The sequence below is a fragment of the Poecilia reticulata genome, chromosome 19, assembly GCF_904066995.2.
Source record: "Poecilia reticulata chromosome 19, P_reticulata-male-v2, whole genome shotgun sequence".
NCBI lineage: Eukaryota > Metazoa > Chordata > Actinopteri > Cyprinodontiformes > Poeciliidae > Poecilia > Poecilia reticulata.
This window is the reverse complement of record NC_088848.1, coordinates 25,629,904-25,651,917: the sequence shown is the minus strand read 5'-3', so window position 1 is coordinate 25,651,917 and position 22,014 is coordinate 25,629,904. Positions and strand designations below refer to the sequence as shown.

The 22,014-nt window shown below is 40.8% G+C and overlaps 2 protein-coding genes across 4 annotated transcripts in view; one reads left to right on the top strand and one right to left on the bottom strand.

The window, feature by feature from the left end:
- cabcoco1 (ciliary associated calcium binding coiled-coil 1) overlaps positions 1-10,322 on the bottom strand; it is a 32,387-nt gene extending 22,065 nt beyond the window's left edge. For both annotated transcript variants that reach the window (XM_017310921.2, XM_081600334.1), the window contains exons 1-2: positions 10,221-10,322; positions 10,054-10,142 (exon numbers count right to left, since the gene is read on the bottom strand). In XM_017310921.2, the coding sequence (XP_017166410.1) occupies positions 10,054-10,142; positions 10,221-10,235 (104 nt within the window). In that variant the 5' untranslated portion in view covers positions 10,236-10,322. The remainder of the gene's footprint in view (positions 1-10,053; positions 10,143-10,220) is intronic.
- Positions 10,323-10,409: 87 nt separating this feature from the next.
- adgra1a (adhesion G protein-coupled receptor A1a) overlaps positions 10,410-22,014 on the top strand; it is a 40,703-nt gene continuing 29,098 nt past the window's right edge. For both annotated transcript variants that reach the window (XM_008438058.3, XM_008438057.3), the window contains exons 1-3: positions 10,410-10,865; positions 11,159-11,412; positions 15,902-16,029. In XM_008438058.3, coding sequence (XP_008436280.1) covers positions 11,410-11,412; positions 15,902-16,029 — 131 coding nt within the window. In that variant the 5' untranslated portion in view covers positions 10,410-10,865; positions 11,159-11,409. The remainder of the gene's footprint in view (positions 10,866-11,158; positions 11,413-15,901; positions 16,030-22,014) is intronic.

The following is a 22,014-nucleotide window of genomic DNA, read 5'->3' as shown; positions in this document are numbered from 1 at the left end:
TGGCGTGTGCCGCTGCGTGCCCGCTTCAATGCTCGCTGCTGCGTACCTGGTTCAACGTGTCAATAATAAACTAGCTTCAGCAGTGGCTAGGCTCTGAGTTTAAATTGATAAAATGTCAAAATGATCCGATCGCTATCCGTGGTTCAGAACTGCTTTGAATTTGTGTTGTATCATCATTAGTGACCACATAGCCTGATGTTTCTGTTGTTCTCTTGGTTTGTTGTACTTTGTCTGTTTGATGGATTTCAGAATGACATAGTTACTCTCTATGGTGCCGAAGCTTGTAAGCCCTGCTGTTGCAGGCATGTGTATGATGCAAAGTTATATTATCGTGAGCTTTAATATTTGGGTATAAAGGGCTCGATCATTAGTCCCGCCCCTGGCCCAACACTGATTTGTTCCGCTAGTGCTTAGATTGACTTTAACATGTAGGTATCAAGGGAAAAGCAGAAGGCTGGTTTAAAAATTTATATTGCTAAAATTAGAAATATTCTATTCAGGAGTGATGCTAAAAACTAGTCCATGAATTTGTTACTTCAAGCCTGGACTACTATTATTCTTTACTGTCAGGAAGTCCACAAAATACAGTTAAAAGTCTTCAGCTTATCCAAATTGCTGCAGCAAGAGTTTTGATGAAAATTTAAAGAGATCAAATTTCTCCTATTTTAGCTTCTCTTCGTTGGCTCCCTGTTAAACCCAGGATAGAATTTAAGATTCCCCTTCTCACATATAAAATTCTTAATAATCACCTGTGTCATACAGAGATCTGACTGGTCCTTAAGCAGGTTTACTGCTGGTTCCTCAAGGTTATAACAGTAGAATGGGAGGCAGATCCTTAGTGATCAGGCTCCTCTCCTGAGGAACCAGCTCCCAGTTTAATCAGTCTATAAGGCAGACACTGTGTACTTTTAAAATGAGGCTTAAAACTTTGCTTTTTGATCAAGTTTGTAGTTTAAATAGCAATGTTTGCCCAACTGAATGGAGATGGAGTGTACGGCCCAGTCAGACAAAAGTCTGTTTATACTTTTCTCATGCCTCATTCTAGGCTAGCGGTTCTCAACGTGGGCGGTACCGCCCTCCAGGGGGCGTTCAGAGGACGGCAGGGGGCGCTGGCGGACATTTTTACAAAAGGGGGGCGCTGGGATTCCTCTGGGGGGCGTTTGGTCGAAGGTAAACTTTACACCTTAAATGCAGAACAATGCCAGTTTAGACTTTGAGCAACTTGGTAAAACTGTATTGTGTAACATTAAATCATGCCTGGCTGCAACTGTATCGATGGCAGTTCTTCTTCTATTCAGTGTTTGTAGCTACTGTTAGCTTTTGGCGCAGCTCCGTTCTCCTGCTACACCGGCTGATGGCGTTGCTGTGATTCACTTTGTTTGGTATTTTTGTACATATGTTTTGGCAGTTCTCTGATCATGTTAAGCAGCAACTTATATTAAAAAGAGTTTTATTGTCTGTTTGAAAGCTGCCCACTTCCATGGAAGGACAACAGAAAATTGCTCTTATAAACATGTAATTACTAAAATCACAATACCCTCACTTATCCCTCTGGAAAAAGAAATCCATCCACGGGGGATACCACAATAGGGAGCGTTCATTTTATATTTTATAGCGTTAACACCGATGCTGTAAGTGGTCCGGTATGAAACGGGGTGATAGAACAACACAGCACTTTTAAATTTCAATAATCAAAATGCAGCAATTGTTTCCGTTGTTTTAAAAGGTTTATGTCAGTCTGCCTTTTCCCCATCGATACATTTCTCGACCACCCTGCATCTTAAGGGGCAAAAAAAAAAAAAGACGTCCCGAGTTGAGGTCAGCAGCACACCATCCCCACTATTAACAGTGTTGGTGCTGCACTGCTTCCCCCTCCTGAGACGCCGGATGGTGGACCAGAATCGCCTCGAAGCCGTACGGAAGTCTGTCTCTATGGCCTCTCCAAACTCCTCCCATGCCCGAGTTTTTCCCTCAGCGACAACCCGAGCCGCATGCTGTTTCGCCCGCCGGTACCTATCAGCTGCTTCTGGAGTCCCACAGGCCAAAAAGGCCCGGTAGGACTCCTTCTTCAGCTTGACAGCATCCCTCACCGAAGGTGTCCACCAACGGGTTCGAGGGTTGCCGCCGCGACAGGCACCAACAACCTTTCGGCCGCAGCTCCGATAGGCTGCCTCGGCAATGGAGGTACGGAACATGGTCCACTCAGACTCAATGTCCCCCACCTCCCCCGGAACGTGTTCGAAGTTCTGCCGGAGATGAGAGTTGAAGCTCCGTCTCACAGGGGACTCCGCCAGACGTTCCCAGCAGACTCTCACTACACGTTTGGGCCTGCCAGGTCTGACCGGCTTCCTCCCCCACCACCGGGGGAGGAATGCCCACTCCAGCCCGGCGCCTCTCACCGTGGGCAACTCCAGAGTGGAAGTACGTCCAGCCCCTCTCAAGGAGACTGGTTCCAGAACCAGAGCCATGTGTCGAGGTGAGGCCGACTATTTCTAGCCGGAACCTCTCAGCCTCGCACACTAGCTCCGACTCCTTCCCCACCAGAGAGGTGACGTTCCATGTCCCAAGAGCCAGCTTCTGCAGCCGAGGATCAGACTGCCAGGGTCCCCTCCCTTGGCTGCCGCCCATAGCACAATGCACCCGACCCCTTTGGCCCCTCGGACAGGTGGTGAGCCCATCGGAAGGGGGACCCACGTCTCCTCTTCGGGCTGAGCCCGGCCGGGCTCCGTGGGTAAAAGCCCGGCCACCAGGCGCTCGCCATCGTGCCCCACCTCCAGGCCTGGCTCCAGAGTGGGGCCCCGGTGACCCGCGTCCGGGCGAGGGAAAACGCAGTCCAAAGTTCGTATTCATCATAGGGGTCTTCGGGCTGCACTTTGTCTGGTTCCTCACCTAGGACCTGTCTGCCTTGGGTGACCCTACCAGGGGCATAAAGCCCCAGACAGCATAGCTCCTAGGATCATTGGGACACTCAAACCCCTCCACCACGATAAGGTGGCAGCCCAAGGAGAGGAAAAAAAAAAAAAAAAAGACGCGCACATTGCGCAAAACTCTGAAACAGGAGAAGCGGGACACAAATCGGAGCGACAAACTAGATGTGAATTATGGCATAAAAACAGAGAATCCGACGCTGAACAGTGAAAAATTAACACATGTGAAACACATGACGTTTAGGTGGCGCAGCAGGTGATGAGTGAAGATTACTGATGGTCAGTAAATGATAAAATAAATGTAGCAACAGGAAAGAAACTAAAGTGGACATAGCAATAAACCAAGAGAGGATAAAACTAATCAAATGAAACTAAATGGAAATGAATGAAGAACAAAATGCAAGAATAAACTAAGAAACTAAAGTAGATACAGAGGAATAAACTGGTATGGCAAGACCTTTCGAGCAAAAATTAATACAGAGACTGTATGGCAAGAATAAACAGACACTATTTCCAGATAAAAGGTAAAATAATATTGTTGAAGTGTCATGGGTTTGTTGAGACCACATCTAGTACTGAGAATAAATATATCTTACAGACCAGTCCAAATTTTTGTCCAGTAAAACTATTAATCTATAAAGCAATAAGTCTACATAAATATATAATCCATGTTTCTGTCTCATATTTCTATGGCATTAAAAGGATCTTTAACTTTAGTTTTTCCACTAAAAGCTCTGGTTTGCACAATAAATGCCATGAGGGTGAAATTTTATGGATGATACTCTGATGTCCCATTCTCCTGAAGGCAGCACAGAGCTGCACCACCAGAAACTGACAGAAACACTGAAGAGAAGAAGAGTTATGATTAATGTAGTTACAGTTCTATCCATGTTTTAATGTTGCAGCTCAGTCGTTTTGCTAATAGTTCAAAGTTTAAACTGGCATGTTGAACATCTTTTATCTGGTCATTTTGTGGAATATTTAACAACTAGAAAATGGCAAAGAATAAGAATATTTTTCCACTCTGGCTGCTGTTAGGCCTACCAATTTTAACTTGAATGTTCATTGCATTTTTCATAGACACCTGTGAAAATAATTTATATTCTTATAACTTTTTTGTTGATGATAAATACAGAAACAAGCATAAAAATCAAAACATCTACAATAGTGATAGTAATATTAATGATAAAATAATGGTCAGTGCAAAGTAGCCTACAAATTCTTTGGTGGGGGCGGTGAGGGACCTGGATAAAGGCTGGGGGGGCGCTGGGCTGAAAAAGGTTGAGAAACACTGATCTAGGCCTTCGGTTATCCTGAATTATTTCTGTAGTTATGCTGCCACAGGCTTTTGGGCTGCTGAAGGACAAATTTACCATTTTTCCTCATTTTCTTCTTTTGATACTCTCCAAATTACATTATTTGCTATTATTTTATTTAACTTTTTTTTTCGCCACAAAACTTTTTTTTCACCACAGAAACGCCTGATGTTTCATTCTGTTTGGTTGTGGTTCCTTCCTGGAGGAGGACATCGGCTGAGACAATGCTCCCATCACCTAATCGTTCTCCCTTTCCTGCTATTAACATGTCACTTTTCATAACATAGAAAGAACTCGTGTATTAGATTTTCTGTATCTTTTTTGTGCATACTGTTCAGTCTCAAACCCCCAGTCGGTCATGGCAGATGGCCACCTGTACTGAGCCAGGTTCTGGTTTTGCTGAAGGTTTCTTCCTGTTAAAAGGGAACTGCCTTTCGCTGCATACTGGTCCAAGAGTAGTGAAAGCTGCAAGTCAATGACTCCATCCAATCGGCTAAGTTTCCTTTGAGAGAAAACCTTTTAAACTAACTTTATTTATAAACTGAGCTCAGTGATCTTTTTGATAACTAGTATTAGGGGGTTCAGATTTATTGACCAGCCAATTTATTGGTGCCAATTTCCTTAATTTTAGGAGATTGGCGATTGTCCAATTTTTACATGTGAATGACCCCACTGTTGTCAGTTCAGCAACTTTCTTGCTATACTGAGCGACAATTCAGACAAAAGCAAAATGGTATCGGCCAAAATCGGAATCAGCAAGTCAGGCTTTTTTAAAAGATCAGCAATCGACAAATGGCCAGAAAAGTGCAATCGGCGCAGCCCTAACTAGGATCAATTGGAAAATATGTGATTTAAATAATTTTTGTGTAAAGTGCCTTGAGACATTTGTTGTGAAATGGTGCTATATAAATAAACTGAATTGAACTTTGTCGGATGTACTATGACATCAAGTTATATGTTTAGCATCTTCCATCATGCAGAGTGACATGAGTTATTGTCATATCAAGCTTGCAAGGTATGACTCAGGTTTTATGGCTGAGAATTACACAGTGTGAACCTGGCTTTAGATGCCCCTTGGCTTGAAGTGAGTTTCTTCAGAAAGCTTAAGGAAAAGGCAAAATAAAATATATACTTTTCATGACGAAAACACATGTGGAAGTAAAAAATAAATAAATATATGTATATATATATATATATATATATATATATATATATAAATTCCCTTCTCACCCTCCGCGGGTGGTCTGTTTCATCCTCTGAGCTCGGGTCCTCTACCAGAGGCCTGGGAGCTTGAGGGTTCTGCGCAGTATCTTGGCTATGCCTAGAACTGCACATTTCTGGACTGAGATGTCTGATGTTGTTCCTGGGATCTGTTTGAGCCACTGCTCCAGTTTGGGGGTGACTGCCCCGAGGGCCCCGATGACCACAGGCACCACTGTGGTCTTCACCTTCCAGGTCTTTTCCAGTTCCTCCCTGAGGCCCTGGTATTTCTCCAATTTCTCATGCTCCTTTTTCCTGATGTTGTAGTCACTTGGTATTGCTACATCCACCACAACGGCTTTCCTCTGTTCTTTATCCACCACCACAATGTCCGGTTGGTTCGCCATTACCATCTTGTCTGTCTGGATCTGGAAGTCCCACAAGGATCTTAGCTCGGTCATTCTCCACCACTTTTGGGGGTGTTCCCCACTTTGATCTCGGGGCTTCCAGTCCATATTCTGCACAGATGTTCCTGTACACTATGCCCACCACTTGGTTATGTCGTTCCATGTATGCTTTCCCTGCCAGCATCTTGCACCCTGCTGTTATGTGCTGGACTGTCTCAGGGGCCTCCTTGCACAACCTACACCTTGGGTCTTGTCTGGTGTGGTAGATCTGAGCCTCTATTGCTCTGGTGTTTAGGGCCTGTTCCTGGGCGGCCAGGATGAGAGCCTCTGTGTTGTCCTTGAGTCCAGCTTTCTCCAGCCATTAGTAGGTTTTCCTGACATCAGCCACTTCAGTTATTTGTCGGTGGTACATCCCATGTAGGGGCTTGTCCTCCCATGATGGTACTTCCAGCACCTTGTCTTCTGTTCCCCATTGCCTGAGACATTCGCTGAGCACATCGTCCGTTGAGGCTTTGTCCTTGAAGTATTTATGGATCTTGGATGTTTCATCCTGGACAATGGCTCTCACACTCACTAGTCCTCTGCCTCCTTCCATTCGGCTCGTGTACAGTCTCAGGGTGCTGGATTTGGGGTGGAATGGTTAGTAGCTTCCTAGTCTTAACATCCGTGGCCTTCATCTCTTCCATTGGCCAGCTAATTATTCCAGCAGGGTATCTGATTACTGGTAAGGCATAGCTGTTTATTGCACGGATCTTGTTCTTGCCATTGAGCTGGCTTCTCAGGACTTGCCTTATTCGCTGGAGGTATTTGGCTGTGGCTCCTTTCCTTGTGACCTCATCGAGGTTGCCATTTGCTTGTGGTATTCCCAGGTACTTGTAGCTGTGCTCTATGTCTGCTATTGTTCCTTCTGGGACTGAGACCCCTTCTGTATGGACGACCTTCCCTCTCTTTGTAACCATCCGACCACACTTCTCTAGTCCGAATGACATCCCAATGTCAGTGCTGTAGATCCTGGTGGTGTGGATCAGTGAGTCGATGTCTCGCTCGCTCTTGGCGTACAGCTTGATGTCATCCATGTAGAGGAGGTGACTGATCGTGGCCCCATTCTTGAGTCGGTATCCGTAGCCAGTCTTGTTGATGATTTGGCTGAGGGGGTTCAGGCCTATGCAGAACAGCAGTGGGGACAGAGCATCTCCTTGGTATATGCCACATTTGATGGACACTTGTGCAAGTGGTTTGCAGTTGGCTTCAAGGGTGGTTTTCCACAGCCCCATCGAGTTTGCAATGAAGGCTCTTAGAGTCCTATTGATGTTGTACATCTCTAAGCATTCAATGATCCAAGTGTGTGGCATTGAGTCATAGGCATTGAGTCCCTACCAACACCATATATATATATATATATATATATATATATATATATATATATATAGTGGTGCCTGTGGTCATCGGGGCCCTCGGGGCAGTCACCCCCAAACTGGAGCAGTGGCTCAAACAGATCCCAGGAACAACATCAGACATCTCAGTCCAGAAATGTGCAGTTCTAGGCACAGCCAAGATACTGCGCAGAACCCTCAAGCTCCCAGGCCTCTGGTAGAGGACCCGAGCTCAGAGGATGAAACAGACCACCCGCGGAGGGTGAGAAGGGAATTTTTAATATATATATATATATATATATATATATATATATATATATATATATATATATATATATATATTGTTATTGCGCAACACCTCCCCCCCTTCTCTCTCTCTCTACTTCCCCCCCTCAGAGGAGGGAGATGTGCAGCCAGCTCTCCATCTAACGGGTAATTTGAGTTTTCTAAATCTGATGGGATTTTACCCTGTTCAGAACTGAGTAAACTCTGTTTAAGCTGGCATTGAGAAAGACTAGCCTGGTTTCTAACGACCTCCTTCCAGATGTCCCACCTTCTTCACCCTGTGAATTAGCCAGATTGAGCAGCCTGCAACCAGCTAGCTTCACAGAGGTCACCTGTTAACGGTTGCTCTTTCTCTTTATTACAACATGCACTTGTTACTGAACCAGGTTGGTTTTAGTGACTCGGGCGAGTCCCAAGGGTGTTTTAGTTTTGGCTAAAAGCAACCTATAAAACATTTCTACTTTTTCCTCCCAGAATCAAACTTCATAGCTATTTTACAACCATCAAAGAACTTTAAGGCGACTCATTAATTGAATGTCCACAACATCTTTTAGATTTTCTTAATGCTAATTATTTTATTAGTAAGGCAATTTTGCAATAGTCAGTACAGCTTCAATCAGTAGCAGAAATAATCAAATAAGTAAAATCAATAATCTAGCCTATCTTTCCCTAATGCTGACACTGAGAACTAAAAAAGGGAAACTTTGAGAGAGACGGACAGAGTTTGGCATTTTGAACCCCAGAACTGGCCTGATGATGAAGAAGGTGTTGCAGCAGCAGGAGGTTCCCAGTACAGGAAGAGTACTGACTTAGAGCGGCAGGTCTCGGGCCTCAGGGTGACTTCCTCATGCGTGTAGCGGTCCTCAGCTTCTTGTCTTGCAGCTCTGTAGCTCCCTTCTCCTTGTCTCACGATCTTCCTGGTCCCACGGAAGGAACACACCAGTTCTTCCTCTTTGCCTTTGTCTTTATCTTTGTCTTTATCTTCATCTTTGCCTTGGTCTTTGTCTTTGGGGGTCTAAACCCAGCTGTTGAGAGAAGTGCAATTTGAAGCCACATGTTGCGGGGCTAACGGGTTGGTCCCCATGTGCAGAACAGTCTTCAGCTCTGTGGCCCCGGCTCTTCTTCAGCTGCAGAGTTCTTTGTCCATCTTGATCTTGGCTCGAAGCTGCCTGAAGGATCCAACCAAAGATTCCTCTGTTGCACCCACCTTATAAAGGGTTTATCCACCTTTTGGTGTGTTTGCATTGGCTAGCTTTGTTGCTGTGCCTCTCATTGGCTGACTGCTTGGACAGATGATCTCATATCCATCACCCTGGAGACCTTATGACCGGATCTCTGTTCTAATGTCCCCAAGTTGCTCAACAGTTCCTCCTACCTCTGTTTCCTGCCCAACCTTTTCTTAGGCAAGTTGAAGTTTAGCAATAAGGCTTTGTCTTCTCCGCTCTCCTATCAGTTCCTCTTTCCCCCTGACCTTTCACCTTTCACCTACCATCTACCTCCAACACAACATCGGTGACCTTTAATTACAGTTACAACATTTTACACCTTTTCAAGTTCAATGTCAAAATCACATTTATAACCTTTTAGTTTCTCTGATTTAATTCATTTATAATGTTATAATAACCATAACTTATTAGTTACTCTTATTACAATCATAATGTGAGTTATTACAGATACTTCTGAAAAGAAACCAATGATAATCCATTATTCTAATTATCTGATATCATGTTACAGTTTCTTGTTTCACCTTTAAGTACTTCCTTAAGTGTAAGAGTAAGTGTAAATATTCTTATAATCAAATCAACATCAACCACTGGTTAAACCGATATTAATTATTGGCATAATTATAAGTCATTATTTTAAGTATTTTACTCTGGGTTTTATCCAATCTCTCAAAACGTTTATATTTTATTCTTTAAAAACCTTTAATGCTTTAAAATAAGGAATGGTCTGAATTATTTTTAGCCTGAATTAAGATAGAAACTTCCCCTTTTCTTCAGGAAACCAGCTCTTCCTGTTTCATGACTCTTTCTGCCTGACTTTGATTTTTTATGATTAAATAGAAAAAAGTAGAATTAAAGCAAAGTTTGCAGGACACAATAACAACACACACAACCAGATTCATTTTATTACAGTCTGACTCTATTGTTGGGTCTTGATGTCACCTGTGTCATTAATTTTAAGGTAATTTTATTTATTATTACTATTAAACTAAAATCTCCAGCATGGGGAAGTGGGATGAGCTCGACTTTTCTCGACAATTATATATATATATATATATATATATATATATATATATATATATATATCTGCCAGCTTTGGTCCTCCATAGTATGTAGCTTTGGTAAATACAAGGTAATATTTTTGTGCGTCTTTGTGTTAATAGCAGGAAGGGAATTGGGTACTTTCTATTCTATTTGGGAAGAAAGCACAAGAACGATATATAAAGGGTATAATTCATAAAATAAAGTCCCTCTAATTAATTAAGCCATTTACTGGCACATTTTCGTGTTTACTTTGTTTCCAGGGTAACCTGGTTACTTACTGCAGAAGCTCCTCGGCGCTGTGTTCTTGCAGCTCCTGTATTAGTTGCAGTGGCAGCGCGTCCCACTGCAGGATCTCCGCTTCTTGTTTCTGTCAAATAAACGCACTTTCTGTATCATAAGTAAAATACATCAGCACTGCTACAAACATTAATCTTCTTATTCATACCTCTTCTCCGGACATGTTAGCATTGCGGTGGTCATGGCAACGGGCCGTTAAACTGTTCTTCCTTATTTAAAGGGGAACTCCGTTTAATTAACAATCTTTGCTTTTTGGTTATTTAGCGATACATTATTTTAAAAGATAAATACATTTTATTTATTTAATATTATTGTTAAAAAGCAGATGTGTTATCTTGTAGAAGTGCTTTACAACAATTAGTCACAGAAGATAAAAACAAAAACAAAAATGAAACGGTACCATACATGTAGCCTAATACCAAAGCAAAAATGTTTAAATGTGTAAATGAATCTTAAGTAATTTATTTTTTTTTAAAAAATCAACAGAAATCAAACAGCACAAATACAAATGATTTCAGACGGAAGAAGACGTTTGGAGATGTGGAGCCCGAACCTCTCGGTCTAAAAGGTTCCGTCTTCCGACATAAATGCAACATTTTGTATGTTCATGAAATGCAAAGTGGTTTGACCGCGCAGGTCGCCAAGAAGACTTGCTTTGACATAAATCTCCACACAACATCTCCCAAGCCGCCCCTCTCTGCTCTGCGTCACATGCGGCGCATCCGAGCGGAACCACTTCCATCCTGACCTGGATTAGGGAACGTTCCTCTGAACGGAGAAGACACGACCGCAGGTAAATTCCGCCTCTGCTTACCTTTAAAAGGCAGCATCTTTAAAAGTAGCATCTGAGCCTGTGGCAACAGACCTGCTCCTTTTGCAGACAATTGACATATTAAGTCAACTAGCAATATTTTAGGTCTCTTAACCTAAATGGAAATAAGAAAAGCAAAACGCGTCTAACATCATCCATGCATCGCTTATTTCCCTGATTTCAGTAGTTTAGCAGACAGATTTCACTTTGTTTAAAGCATCCCTGTGTATTTGGCGTGAACCCGCCCATCTATCCGCCCACGCTGTGTCACCCAGAGCCGGACAGAAGATAAAGTCTGTTCTGCCCACCATGTCCGGATGGAGCCTGATGGAGAACAAGGCTGACGCGGAGCTGCTGCGCTGGGTGAACAGTGGCAGACTTCTGTGATCCGAGAACCTTGGGTTTCATCTTCATCATCTTCCTCACTGCCGGAGACAGAAGACCAACTCCCTGCTGAGACTCTCCTTTTCCATGGATCTGGAACACGCAGGTTAGGGAAGGGCGTGGCGCAGTCACAGGTCAAGTGATGGTAAGTATCTTTGTCTTTTCTAACAAGTTCAAATGACACTAATATTTTGATCCAGGGCATCAGCCCAGGTCTTAACGAGTCATTTCTGTCTGAGAGTTTCCAATGAAGAAGTTAACTAAAAAACATTAGTTGCTTTCTTGGCTTGTTTGATGGACGCCGGTCCTGATTTTAAGAATTTTGGGTGAAATTTTTATTACAGAAATAATATACACATTTGTTTAATAGAAGTACATCTTCAGTTATTTAAGCCATTTAAATGTCTTAAGTAGATATTTTAAATGGGTAGAATTATGCAATGATCAATTACTTTACAGTAATATTAAAAAGCTCAATGTAATATTTTATAATGCTGCTCAGGCAGGCACTCTGGGATCAGAGTTGTCTCTGCGGAAAAGTTTTTTTTTGTTTGGTTGTTGTTTTTTTACCTTAACACAAAAAAACTCAGCTTGTCTCAGACTCTGCCTAACGGTCCTCAGCAGAACGAAGCAGTGCAGTGACCGGCAGAAAGGACCTTTCAAGGATCACACGTAGAGATACATTCAATTACATATTGGAAATATCAGTACTGTGAATTAAGACAGGAGATGGACATATAAAACTAGGTTCTGAAATAACTAACAAACTACAATGAAAAATTAACTTATAATAAACAAAACAAATTGTGACCAGTGTTATGTTCTGTTATTGCATGAAAAGGACAGCAGGGGGAGCTCTGACTATGTATGTGACTAAATATACTGTATGTGGAGAGGAAGAAGAAAACTGAAAAGAAAAAGAGAGAGAACTGAACTGAGCTGGTTATTTTCCACTATTTCATTAAAGCAACACCACAACAACCAGTAATATACATAAACAGTAACAACATTTTCTTATGTAATCTGACTAATAAATTCGGTGTCTCTCACAATAACTTTATGTGAGTTTTTCATAATCAACCAAAAGAGTTACTGTGTTTATTCTGGGACTGGAAACAGAGTGCTGAACATTAACATTAAGCTATATTCCTGGATATCCCAAATCACACAAACAAAATGTCTGAGTTGAGAGGGTAAAGAATGTAGAGCGGGGATCTAAAAAGAACAAGAAAAGGAAACACATCGCGGCTTAATAAATATGGAGACATGAAAACTGAATATTTTTAACATGGCAAATTGTTGCACTACAACTTCCTTATTATCGTATATTCCGGCATATATATAAAAAAAAATTCCCTTCTCACCCTCCGCGGGTGGTCTGTTTCATCCTCTGAGCTCAGGTCCTCTACCAGAGGCCTGGGAGCTTGAGGGTTCTGCACAGTATCTTGGCTGTGCCTAGAACTGCACATTTCTGGACTGAGATGTCTGATGTTGTTCCTGGGATCTGTTTGAGCCACTGCTCAAATAATAGTCTTTACCACCTGCTTAAACTTTGCTGGTGAATGTTATAACACATAATATAAGTTTTATAATATATGTTATATTGTTTCATTTCTAATGTAGGCTCTTGTGTCAGATAATCTAAGTCAATGTTAGAGAATAATTAATTGTTTTAGATTTACAGAATCTCAGTTATCCTTCATAGCGGCTGAACCCGTATTACACCAAACACTGTATCTAATATTAGCTGGACATAAATACAGTAAAGTAATATTCTAATCACAATATATACACAATAATATGTCCATCTTACTTGTGAAATGTTGTCTGTGGAGCCTCACATCAATAGTCCATCGATCAGAACAACAATATCCTCAGTGCTGAGGCATCTTCTGCTGTTTTGATTGAGCAAAGTAGGAGGGAGTACCGCTCCAAGATGGCCGCCGTATTTCCTGCGCCAGAGCAGCCAATGCGGGGTCTACTCTTATATTATGTCTATGTTCCCTGCGTTCTTGTTTTTTCTTCTCTTTATGGCGTTTAAAAAAAGTGTGCATACCGCCACCATCTGGTCTGGAGGATGAACTGGAGCTAATGCCGTTGATTATAAGGTTTTACGTCACACATTTGAAAATTGGGTACTTCTTTAAACATCACATCATTAGAAATCTTTTTTATTGTAAGCAATTTTAATAAATACTAAAAGATTATTAAGACACTTAAAAATGTATACTTTTTAGATACTTAAAAAATATGCCTACATATTACATTAAACACACTTTAAAGGTGCCTAAAAGACATACTTCTGTATGTGTATTAATTAGTCTTATTTTGTAATCAGGTTGCTGCGTGTTGCAGTTGCAGACTTCTGCCCAGGTCTCTCTTGAAAATGGGATCTGGATCTCAACAGGGTTCATGTGGTTAAATAAAGAAAATTAAAAAAGGTATACTTTATTAGCCTAAAATTTACACTGAGAGGTAATTGAAAACATACTGAAATTAATAATTTTAAAATAGTGTTAAGTAAATTTTTAAAAATTCTATTTTGAACATATATTTTTAAATATACACAAAATAAATTTTAAATATACTTTAGAAAGTGTATATTTACACTTGGGCAAATACATATTTTGTTCACTTAAAGTATACTTATGTGTGCCAGGAAAATATCCCCCACACCATTGCACCATCAACCTGAACTGTTGATACAAGGCAGGATGGATCCATGCTTTCCTGTTGTTGATGCCAAATTCTGACTCTACCATCTGAAGGTCACAGCAGAAATTAAGACCCTTCACACCAGACACCATTTTTCCAATCTTCTATTGTCTAATTCTGGTGAGCCTATGTGAATTGTAGCCTCAGTTTCCTATTCTTAGCTGACAGAAGTGGCACCCGGTGTGGTCTTCTGCTGCTGTAGCCCGTCTGCCTAAAGGTTTGACGTGTTGTTCAGAGATGCTCTTCTGCATACCTCAGTAGTAATAAGTGGTTATTTGAGTTACTGTTGCCGTTCTATCAGATTGAACCAGTCTGGCCATTCTCCTCTGACCTCTGGCATCAATAAGGCATTTGCTCCCACAGAACTGCTGCTCACTGGATATTTTCTGTTTTTCAGACCATTCTCTGTAAACCCTAGAGATGGTTTTTCGTGAAAATCCCAGTAGATCAGCAGTTTCTGAAATACTCAGACCAGCCCGTCTACCAACTACCATGCCATGTTCAAAGTCACTTAAATCACCTTTCTTCCTCATTCTGATGCTCAGTTTGAACTACAGCAGGTTGTCTTGGCCATGTCTACATGTCTAAATGCATTGAGTTGCTCAATGATTAGCCGATTCGACATTTGCGTAATGAGTAGTTGGGTAGGAGTACTTAATAAAGTGGCCGGTGAGTGTATGTCTTAGGTCAGGGGTCCCCAGACTTTTTCCTGTGAGGGCCACATAACTTTTCCCTTCTCTGCTGGGGGCCGGAGTGAGTTTGTAACAGAAAAAGTGTGACGATTGCAGGAGAGCCTAAATGTAAAAATGGATTGTTTTCCAGAAAGGACAATCAAATAACGCTCTCTGGTTTCTTCACAGAAAAAATCCAGGAAATAACACTATTTATGAAATAAATACCGTATTTTCCGGACTTTAAGCCGCAACACCAGAATTAAAAAAAAAAAAAAACAGTAAACATGCACATATGTATGCACCGGACTATAAGCAGCAGATATCTCTGCCGCTCCAGGTTTTCCACAGCGACGCAGCAGCAGCAGAGGGGCGGACAGCCAAAATCTGAGTCATAACAGGTCAATTGAATATCACATTTATTACGGTTGAAAAAGAAAAAGTTGCCAAGTTTAGATTTAACTGAACTGATTACGGCTGATCCTTCGTGTTGCTACTAGCATGTGCTAAATGAAAATGGGCGCTTTCTTCTTCTTCCTTAGATTTCAATGGCAGCTTGCATCCATTGTTGTTGCACTGCTGCCATCTACTGGATCCTAATATCTTTACCTCAAATTCTCATAATGATCCCAGTATTATTTAAAAAACAGAAAAATCTTCTTTTTCCCCTCAATGTTATTTAACTGATCAACAACATTCTGAAATTTCAATTCCCTATTAAAACCTAATTCCGTTTTAATGGGCGAATTTCTTATTTTATTTCCAATTTTAATTTCCAATGATTCACTTCTTGCTAAAGAGCCCCCTGGTGGTTGAAGAAAAATCCACATATAAGCTGCACCGGGCTATAAGCCGCAAGGTTCAAAGCTTAGGAAGAAAGTAGCAGCTTATAGTCCGGAAAATACAGTATATGAAAAAAAATCTAAATACTCTCTGGCATTGTTCAGGGGGCCGGACCAAATGTGGAGGCGGGCTGTAGTTTGGGGACCACTGTCTTAGGTCAACTGTGCTGCCACTGTTAATGTAAATCTATGTAAATAGATTTAGAAAAACCCTTGATACACACATCAGTGCAGTGTCATTGTTGTTTAACTGGTTATAACTTTTCAAATGGTTTATTTCAGAGTTGGATGTTGGTAATTAGAACTTTGAATTTAACATAAACAGATCTCTCATGTGCACCTGTCCTCCAAACATTTTGAAAATAATTAATTTCAAGTGTGATTTTTTTTTTTTTATATTTACCAGGATCTAAAGAGAGTGCTGTCCTTCCCTCCATACCCTAGGGACTATCTACACCCTGTGGTCTATGCCTGCACTGCCGTCATGCTGCTGTGTTTGTTTGTCTCTATCGTGACTTACATTGTACACCACAGGTAAGAGCCTGATTCGGGTTTTTTTTTTTACCCAAATTAGCTGTTTGAGTTATCAGAAACATTAGCTTAATTTGAATCTTCAAACTGCATGTTAAATCCCATCTCAAAGTTAAGAACTATTTCCATTTAGTTGGGTGTATTACTGTAGGTCCTTTCTTCCAGAAGGAGACTTTATAACAATCAAAAAGTTAAAACTTTCATGTTTGGTGTGTTCAGAGTAGGACCAAAATGCAAACAGGAGAACGGAATAGTCATATGAACCACTACATATTGAACAAAAGGCAAAAAGTACAAAACATGAAAGCAGGAACAAGGAAAGAGCATAACAGAGTAAAACTGAGTCAATGGGACTTCCGGTTATGGCGGCCATGTGAGAAGACGTACCAAACTTTGCCCTGCTGGAACAAAACTGCTGTTCATTAAAGATTTATGCGAAAAAAGGACAACACAAAGGGAAAAGTGAGGCATCCAAGCAAACAAAGCTGTTTTACCACAATTTCTGTGGAGAAGCTCGCAAAGCTAACAAAAGCATGGCCGAAAGAAAGAAAGAGCGAGTCAGAAAATAGTAAGCCTGATCAAATCCTGGCCGCACTGGAATCATTAAGAAGCTAATTTTCCTCGAAACTTGATGCTGTGATGGTGACACTACAAGATATGAAACAATGATGAAAGACTATGAGCGAGCAGAAGACCGTATTTCCACCGCAGAAGACGAGGTGGCTAACCTACAAGCTAACGTGAGCATCTTGCAGGCGAAAAACAAATCAATGGAAGACAAACTCATGGACTTGGAAACAAGGTCTCGCTTGAATAACTTAAGGCTTGTGAATTTGCCAGAAGGTGCCGAGGGTCCAGACTTATGTGCTTTTTTGGAGAAGTGGATACTCAAAGCACTGAGGAGTGAATGAAGCACTGCAGCCCTTTGTGAGCTTGGAAAGAGCTCACAGGTTATGCCGAGAGCAGACAGAGCTTCCCGACCGAGAGCCCTGATAATGAAGTTCCTCAACTACCGAGAAAAGCAAGCCGTCATTTGAGCCACACGAGAAAAAAAGGACGAATTCACCAGCTGAGAAAAAAGTTTGATCTGATCCGGGAGGAGCTGCATAAACTGGGTATTTGCAATGGAGTAACTCACCCTGCAACGCTTCTACTGACTTATGAAAACAAAACACCTGGGGAAGGAAGTGAGTTTCTCAAGAAAATCCAAGAGAGCTCAGGACATGCAGAGCGCCAAGTAAAGAATGATGCCTCAGATGGCATGTAAAGTACACAAATAACTGAAATCCATTATTTGACATTCTACAGTTTGCACTTGCAAACTGTAGAATTTCTTTTGTGCAAATTTCTTTTGTGCATTTGATTCGGTTATTCCTATGTATGTTCCATATTTGTGTTCCTAAATTTTGTAACAATAACCATTTCAGTGGGGCTGCACAGTGGCGCAGTTGGTAGAGCTGTTGCCGTGCAGCATGAAGGCCCTGGGTTCGATTCCCAGCCCCGGTCTTTCTGCATGGAGTCTCCATGTTCTCCCTGTGCATGGTGGGTTTTCTCCAGGTACTCCGGTTTCCTCCCACAGTCCAAAAACATGACTGTCAGGTTGATTGGCCTCTTTAAATTGTACCTGTGTGTGTGTGTGTGTGTGTGTGTGTGCGTGTGTGCATGGTTGTGTGTCTCTGTGTTGCCCTGCAACAGACTGGCAACCTGTCCAGGGTGACCCCGCCTCTCACCCAGAACATTATCTGACCCCACTGAGGGACAAAGGTGTAAGAAAATGGATGGATGAACCATTTAAGTGTGAAGTTGTCCTTTAAAATGTTTTTCATTAGTGGCCAGGGGTCAAAAAATGTTGTTTAGCAGTAACTGGCTCATTTCTTGCAGAATAAGCAAGAAATGCTTATTCTACTGATGGTTCTACTGATCCTCACTAGTTGTGGATGGTTCCTGGCAATAACGGGAGACAATGGATGTGGGTGGGACTCTCCCAGTTGGGGAAGAGACTTGGAAGAAGGGAGATGTTTACGTTCTATGTATTGGATGTTATAATATCCGGTTTTGTTGTGTCTCACATTTCTATAATATTAAGCAATCCACTACTTTTGTTACTGTATGCCTCAAACCGTAAAATGTTACTTTATTTCATGGAACTGCAGAGGTCTTCAACGCCTCCAAAAAGTCAAACAATTCATGAATAGATTGAAAGAAATGGACTCTAAAATTGTGTTCCTTCAGGAAACGCACCTTCTTGATGAGGACAACTTAAAAGAGAGGAGGAGGTGGAGGGGCAATATATATATGGCACCATTCACATCTCATTCTCATTATGACTCTGATACATGAATCGGTACCACTGCAAATTAAAAACATTATTAAACACAAAAGAGGAAGGTACCTAATACTTCACGGCTCCCTAATGTCGGAAACTCTCATTTTAACTATTATATATGGCCCTAATGCGGATGACAGTAATTTTTACAATGATTTATTCCTTGCTCTTTCAACGCTTAAAGGATCAGACATAATAGGGGAGACTTTAATTGTACATTAAATCCAAACATGGACAGATCAACCGGAATAGGTCAGTCACATAACTGTAGAGCTGCAATTCATAGAATGATGAAAGAGCTGAAGTTGCTGGATGTATGTTGTGATCTGTGTTTGTCTGTTTCCCTGTGAGTCTCTGTGTCCTCCCTGTGTATTTAAACCCACCTGTTGTCTTTGTCTCTTGTCGGATCCTAGTCGTGTAACGTTCTTGCTGCCTGTGTCTCGTTCGGTGGGTTTTTTTCATCATCATCATCATCATCATCATCATCATCATCATTATCATCCTCCTCCTGCCTCACCACTCTACCTCCACAAATCATGACAATATATGGAGAGAGAAAAACCCAGCTAGCTAAGCATACTCCTGTTATTCAAGCACTTTCAAAACCCACTCCAGAATAGACTCCTTTTAAATTTCTACAGTTGTAGTTTAGAATTCAAGATTGCTCCTATGACTATTGTAATTTCAGATCCTGCTCCATGTTATTTGTTTTATAAAGATGATATATTAAAGAGAGACCCCACAAGATGGCAATTCCAACATAAATGGTTACAAGACGAAAACTTTGTAAAATATTTAGGGAAACAAATTGACAAATTTTTTTCTAATTAATACTACAGAAACTACAGCATGTACAAAATGGGAAGCATTTAAGACCTTCCTTATTATTCCTTATTATTAGTTATATAGGGTCTAAAACAAAACAAACTGAAAAAACTAGAATACATCCATCCATTTTCTTTCACCCTTGTCCCTCAGTGGGGTCAGGAGGGGTGCTGGTGCCTCTCCAGCCAACGTTTCGGGCGAGAGGCGGGGTCACCCTGGACAGGTCACCAGTCTGTCACAGGGCAACACAGAGACACACAGGACACACAACCATGCACACACACACTCACACCTAGGAACAATTTGGAGAGATCAATCAACCTGACAGTCATGTTTTTGGACTGTGGGAGGAAACTGGAGCACCCGGAGAAAACCCACCATGCACAGGGAGAACATGGAGACTCCATGCAGAAAGACCCAAGGCTGGGAATCGAACCCAGAACCTTCTTGCTGCAAGGCAACAGCTCTACCAACTGTGCCACTGTGCAGCTGGTAGACTAGAATACAATTGGAAGATAAAAGTAAGACAAGCTAAAGTAAATAAGGAAAATGACCCACAACTAGAAAAGGACTTATTGATTTTGAGAGCAGAATATGATAAATATTCAGGTTTAAGAGCTGCAGCAAGTCTTTTGCGACTCAGGCAAACATTGCGACAAAGCAGGCAAGTTTCTGGCATGGCAAATAAAACAGAAACTAAATAACCAATCACATCTATTATATCAAATGAACAAATTTTGCAAGATTTCCAAGAAATGAATGCAGCCTTGCAAATAAGTATAAAATTAGAAAACATAAATATTTTTTTTTTAAATTAAATATACCTAAATTCTCAGAGGAAGACGAGGACAACTTGAATCTAGAAATTACGAAAGAAGAGTTAGGGCAAGCCATTGACAATATAAAATCAGGGAATAGAGCAGGACCAGACGGTTTTCCCAAAGACAATTCTGTTAGAGGACATACACTGTTGAATTTAATATCTCAATATAAAGATATGTGGAATATGTGATGGGTTGTAGTAGAACCAGGATTATGAGAGGCATTTTGTTGATTTTTGTTTGTATTTTATTTTGATCTGAACAGTACTGCTACTACTGCTGTCATACTTTGTAGAATGTTCAAACTGTTTGTCTCAACTGCTAAAATTCCAATAAAGATATTTTTGAAAAACAAACAAAAAAAAAAACAGTCAATGGAAACAACCAGTGAACAATGAGTCCAGAAGGTAGATCTACAGAAGAGGGAGTTAAGATGACAAAAGAACTAATTAGTAGAGTGGCTGGCAGGTACAAACACGCAGCAACCTGCGAAACAAACCTCCAACATGTTAACAAAAATGCAACAGAAAGGCACTACAAACAACAATAAAAAAAAGGCTGCAATCCAAAAATGATGTATTCATAGGGAAAAGGAGCAAGAGGGTGAAATTCTCCAAATAGCAAAAACGGCAAACTCTCTCCACCAAATGGTGGAAGTGCTCCAGACCACTAGGGGGAGTTGAACAAAGAACAAATCACATCACATTGTGTAGAAACCCATTTGTGTACACTCATCCAAAGCAGTAAACAATTATTTTATCATAATACTTTCACACAGAACGCTTTCTACTCTGACTTTGTTTTGTATATATAGCTAAAGTTGGCTTCTGATTGTAGCTTCCAATTTGGTAAATGACTAAAGGGCGAGTCCACCCAATTCTTCACAACCTTGAGTGTCTTTAATCTGCTCTAGCTTAAACACTGCAATGTGAGACACTAATTGTTACTAGGATATTTTGGCAGTCATTCAAACCCTGTAGTTTTGTTTTTTTACTGTAAGTTTCTTTCTGAATAGCACTCGCCTACCAATTATAATCTATTCTGTCATGTATAAGCATACAGAAAAGTTTCCATGATTATCCAAAGTATTAAATAAAAATGTAGCCGTTTCCTGAATCTGCTAGTAGGATATGTTTGAAATCATGGGCTAATGTTATAGATTATATGAAAAAACTTAATTAAATGATGATTTACCACCTCATAATATTTTTTCACACTTCTGTTGCCAGTTAAAAACTAAAAATGAAAACCTTTGCTACTTTCATGAGATTTGCTTATACATTATTAGTCTCAACTGACTAAACATTATGAACAACTTTTGAGTAGTGTCATGAATTGTGGTAGTGAGGTGGTGAGGTAGACACAGTGGACCCAGGTATGGAGAGTAAATGATCGTTTACAACAAACAAACAATCCAAGCAGCACAGATGAGCAAAGAGCTCAGATTCTGGTAGCAACTGGTACAATATACACGACTACAGGCAGAATAGAGGACAGACTAAACAAGGACCCAACAAGAGACACAGGTGGGGTTAAATACACAGAGGGTAATCAGGGGAACGAGACAAAGCTGGGATCAATCAAGGGGTAGATGGGACAACAGACTCAACTTACACACAAACCAAAATAAAAACATAGAAAACTCAAATTCTCACAAGTTGATTCTTTCCATTATTCCTTTGCTCTGGATTCAAAAACAAGAAAAATTAAAAGGATTATTTCATATTTAATTTTTACCATCTTTAACCCAGTCAGAATTGGTGCTTTTTAATTGGATGATTTATCTATAATTCAATTTAATACCCTTATCATCAGCATGCATATATTTATTACAGAATAAACAGGGACAAAAATGTTTTCATAAAAATGTATTTATTAGAATGACAAAGGAGCACATAATAAGCTGACATGTTCGGCATCACATGACAAAATATTCCAATATTATAAGTATATAAAAGATTGGGAGAGAGTGAAGAAGATGTTGACAGGTCAGGAGGGGAAGAGGGTCACTGAGAG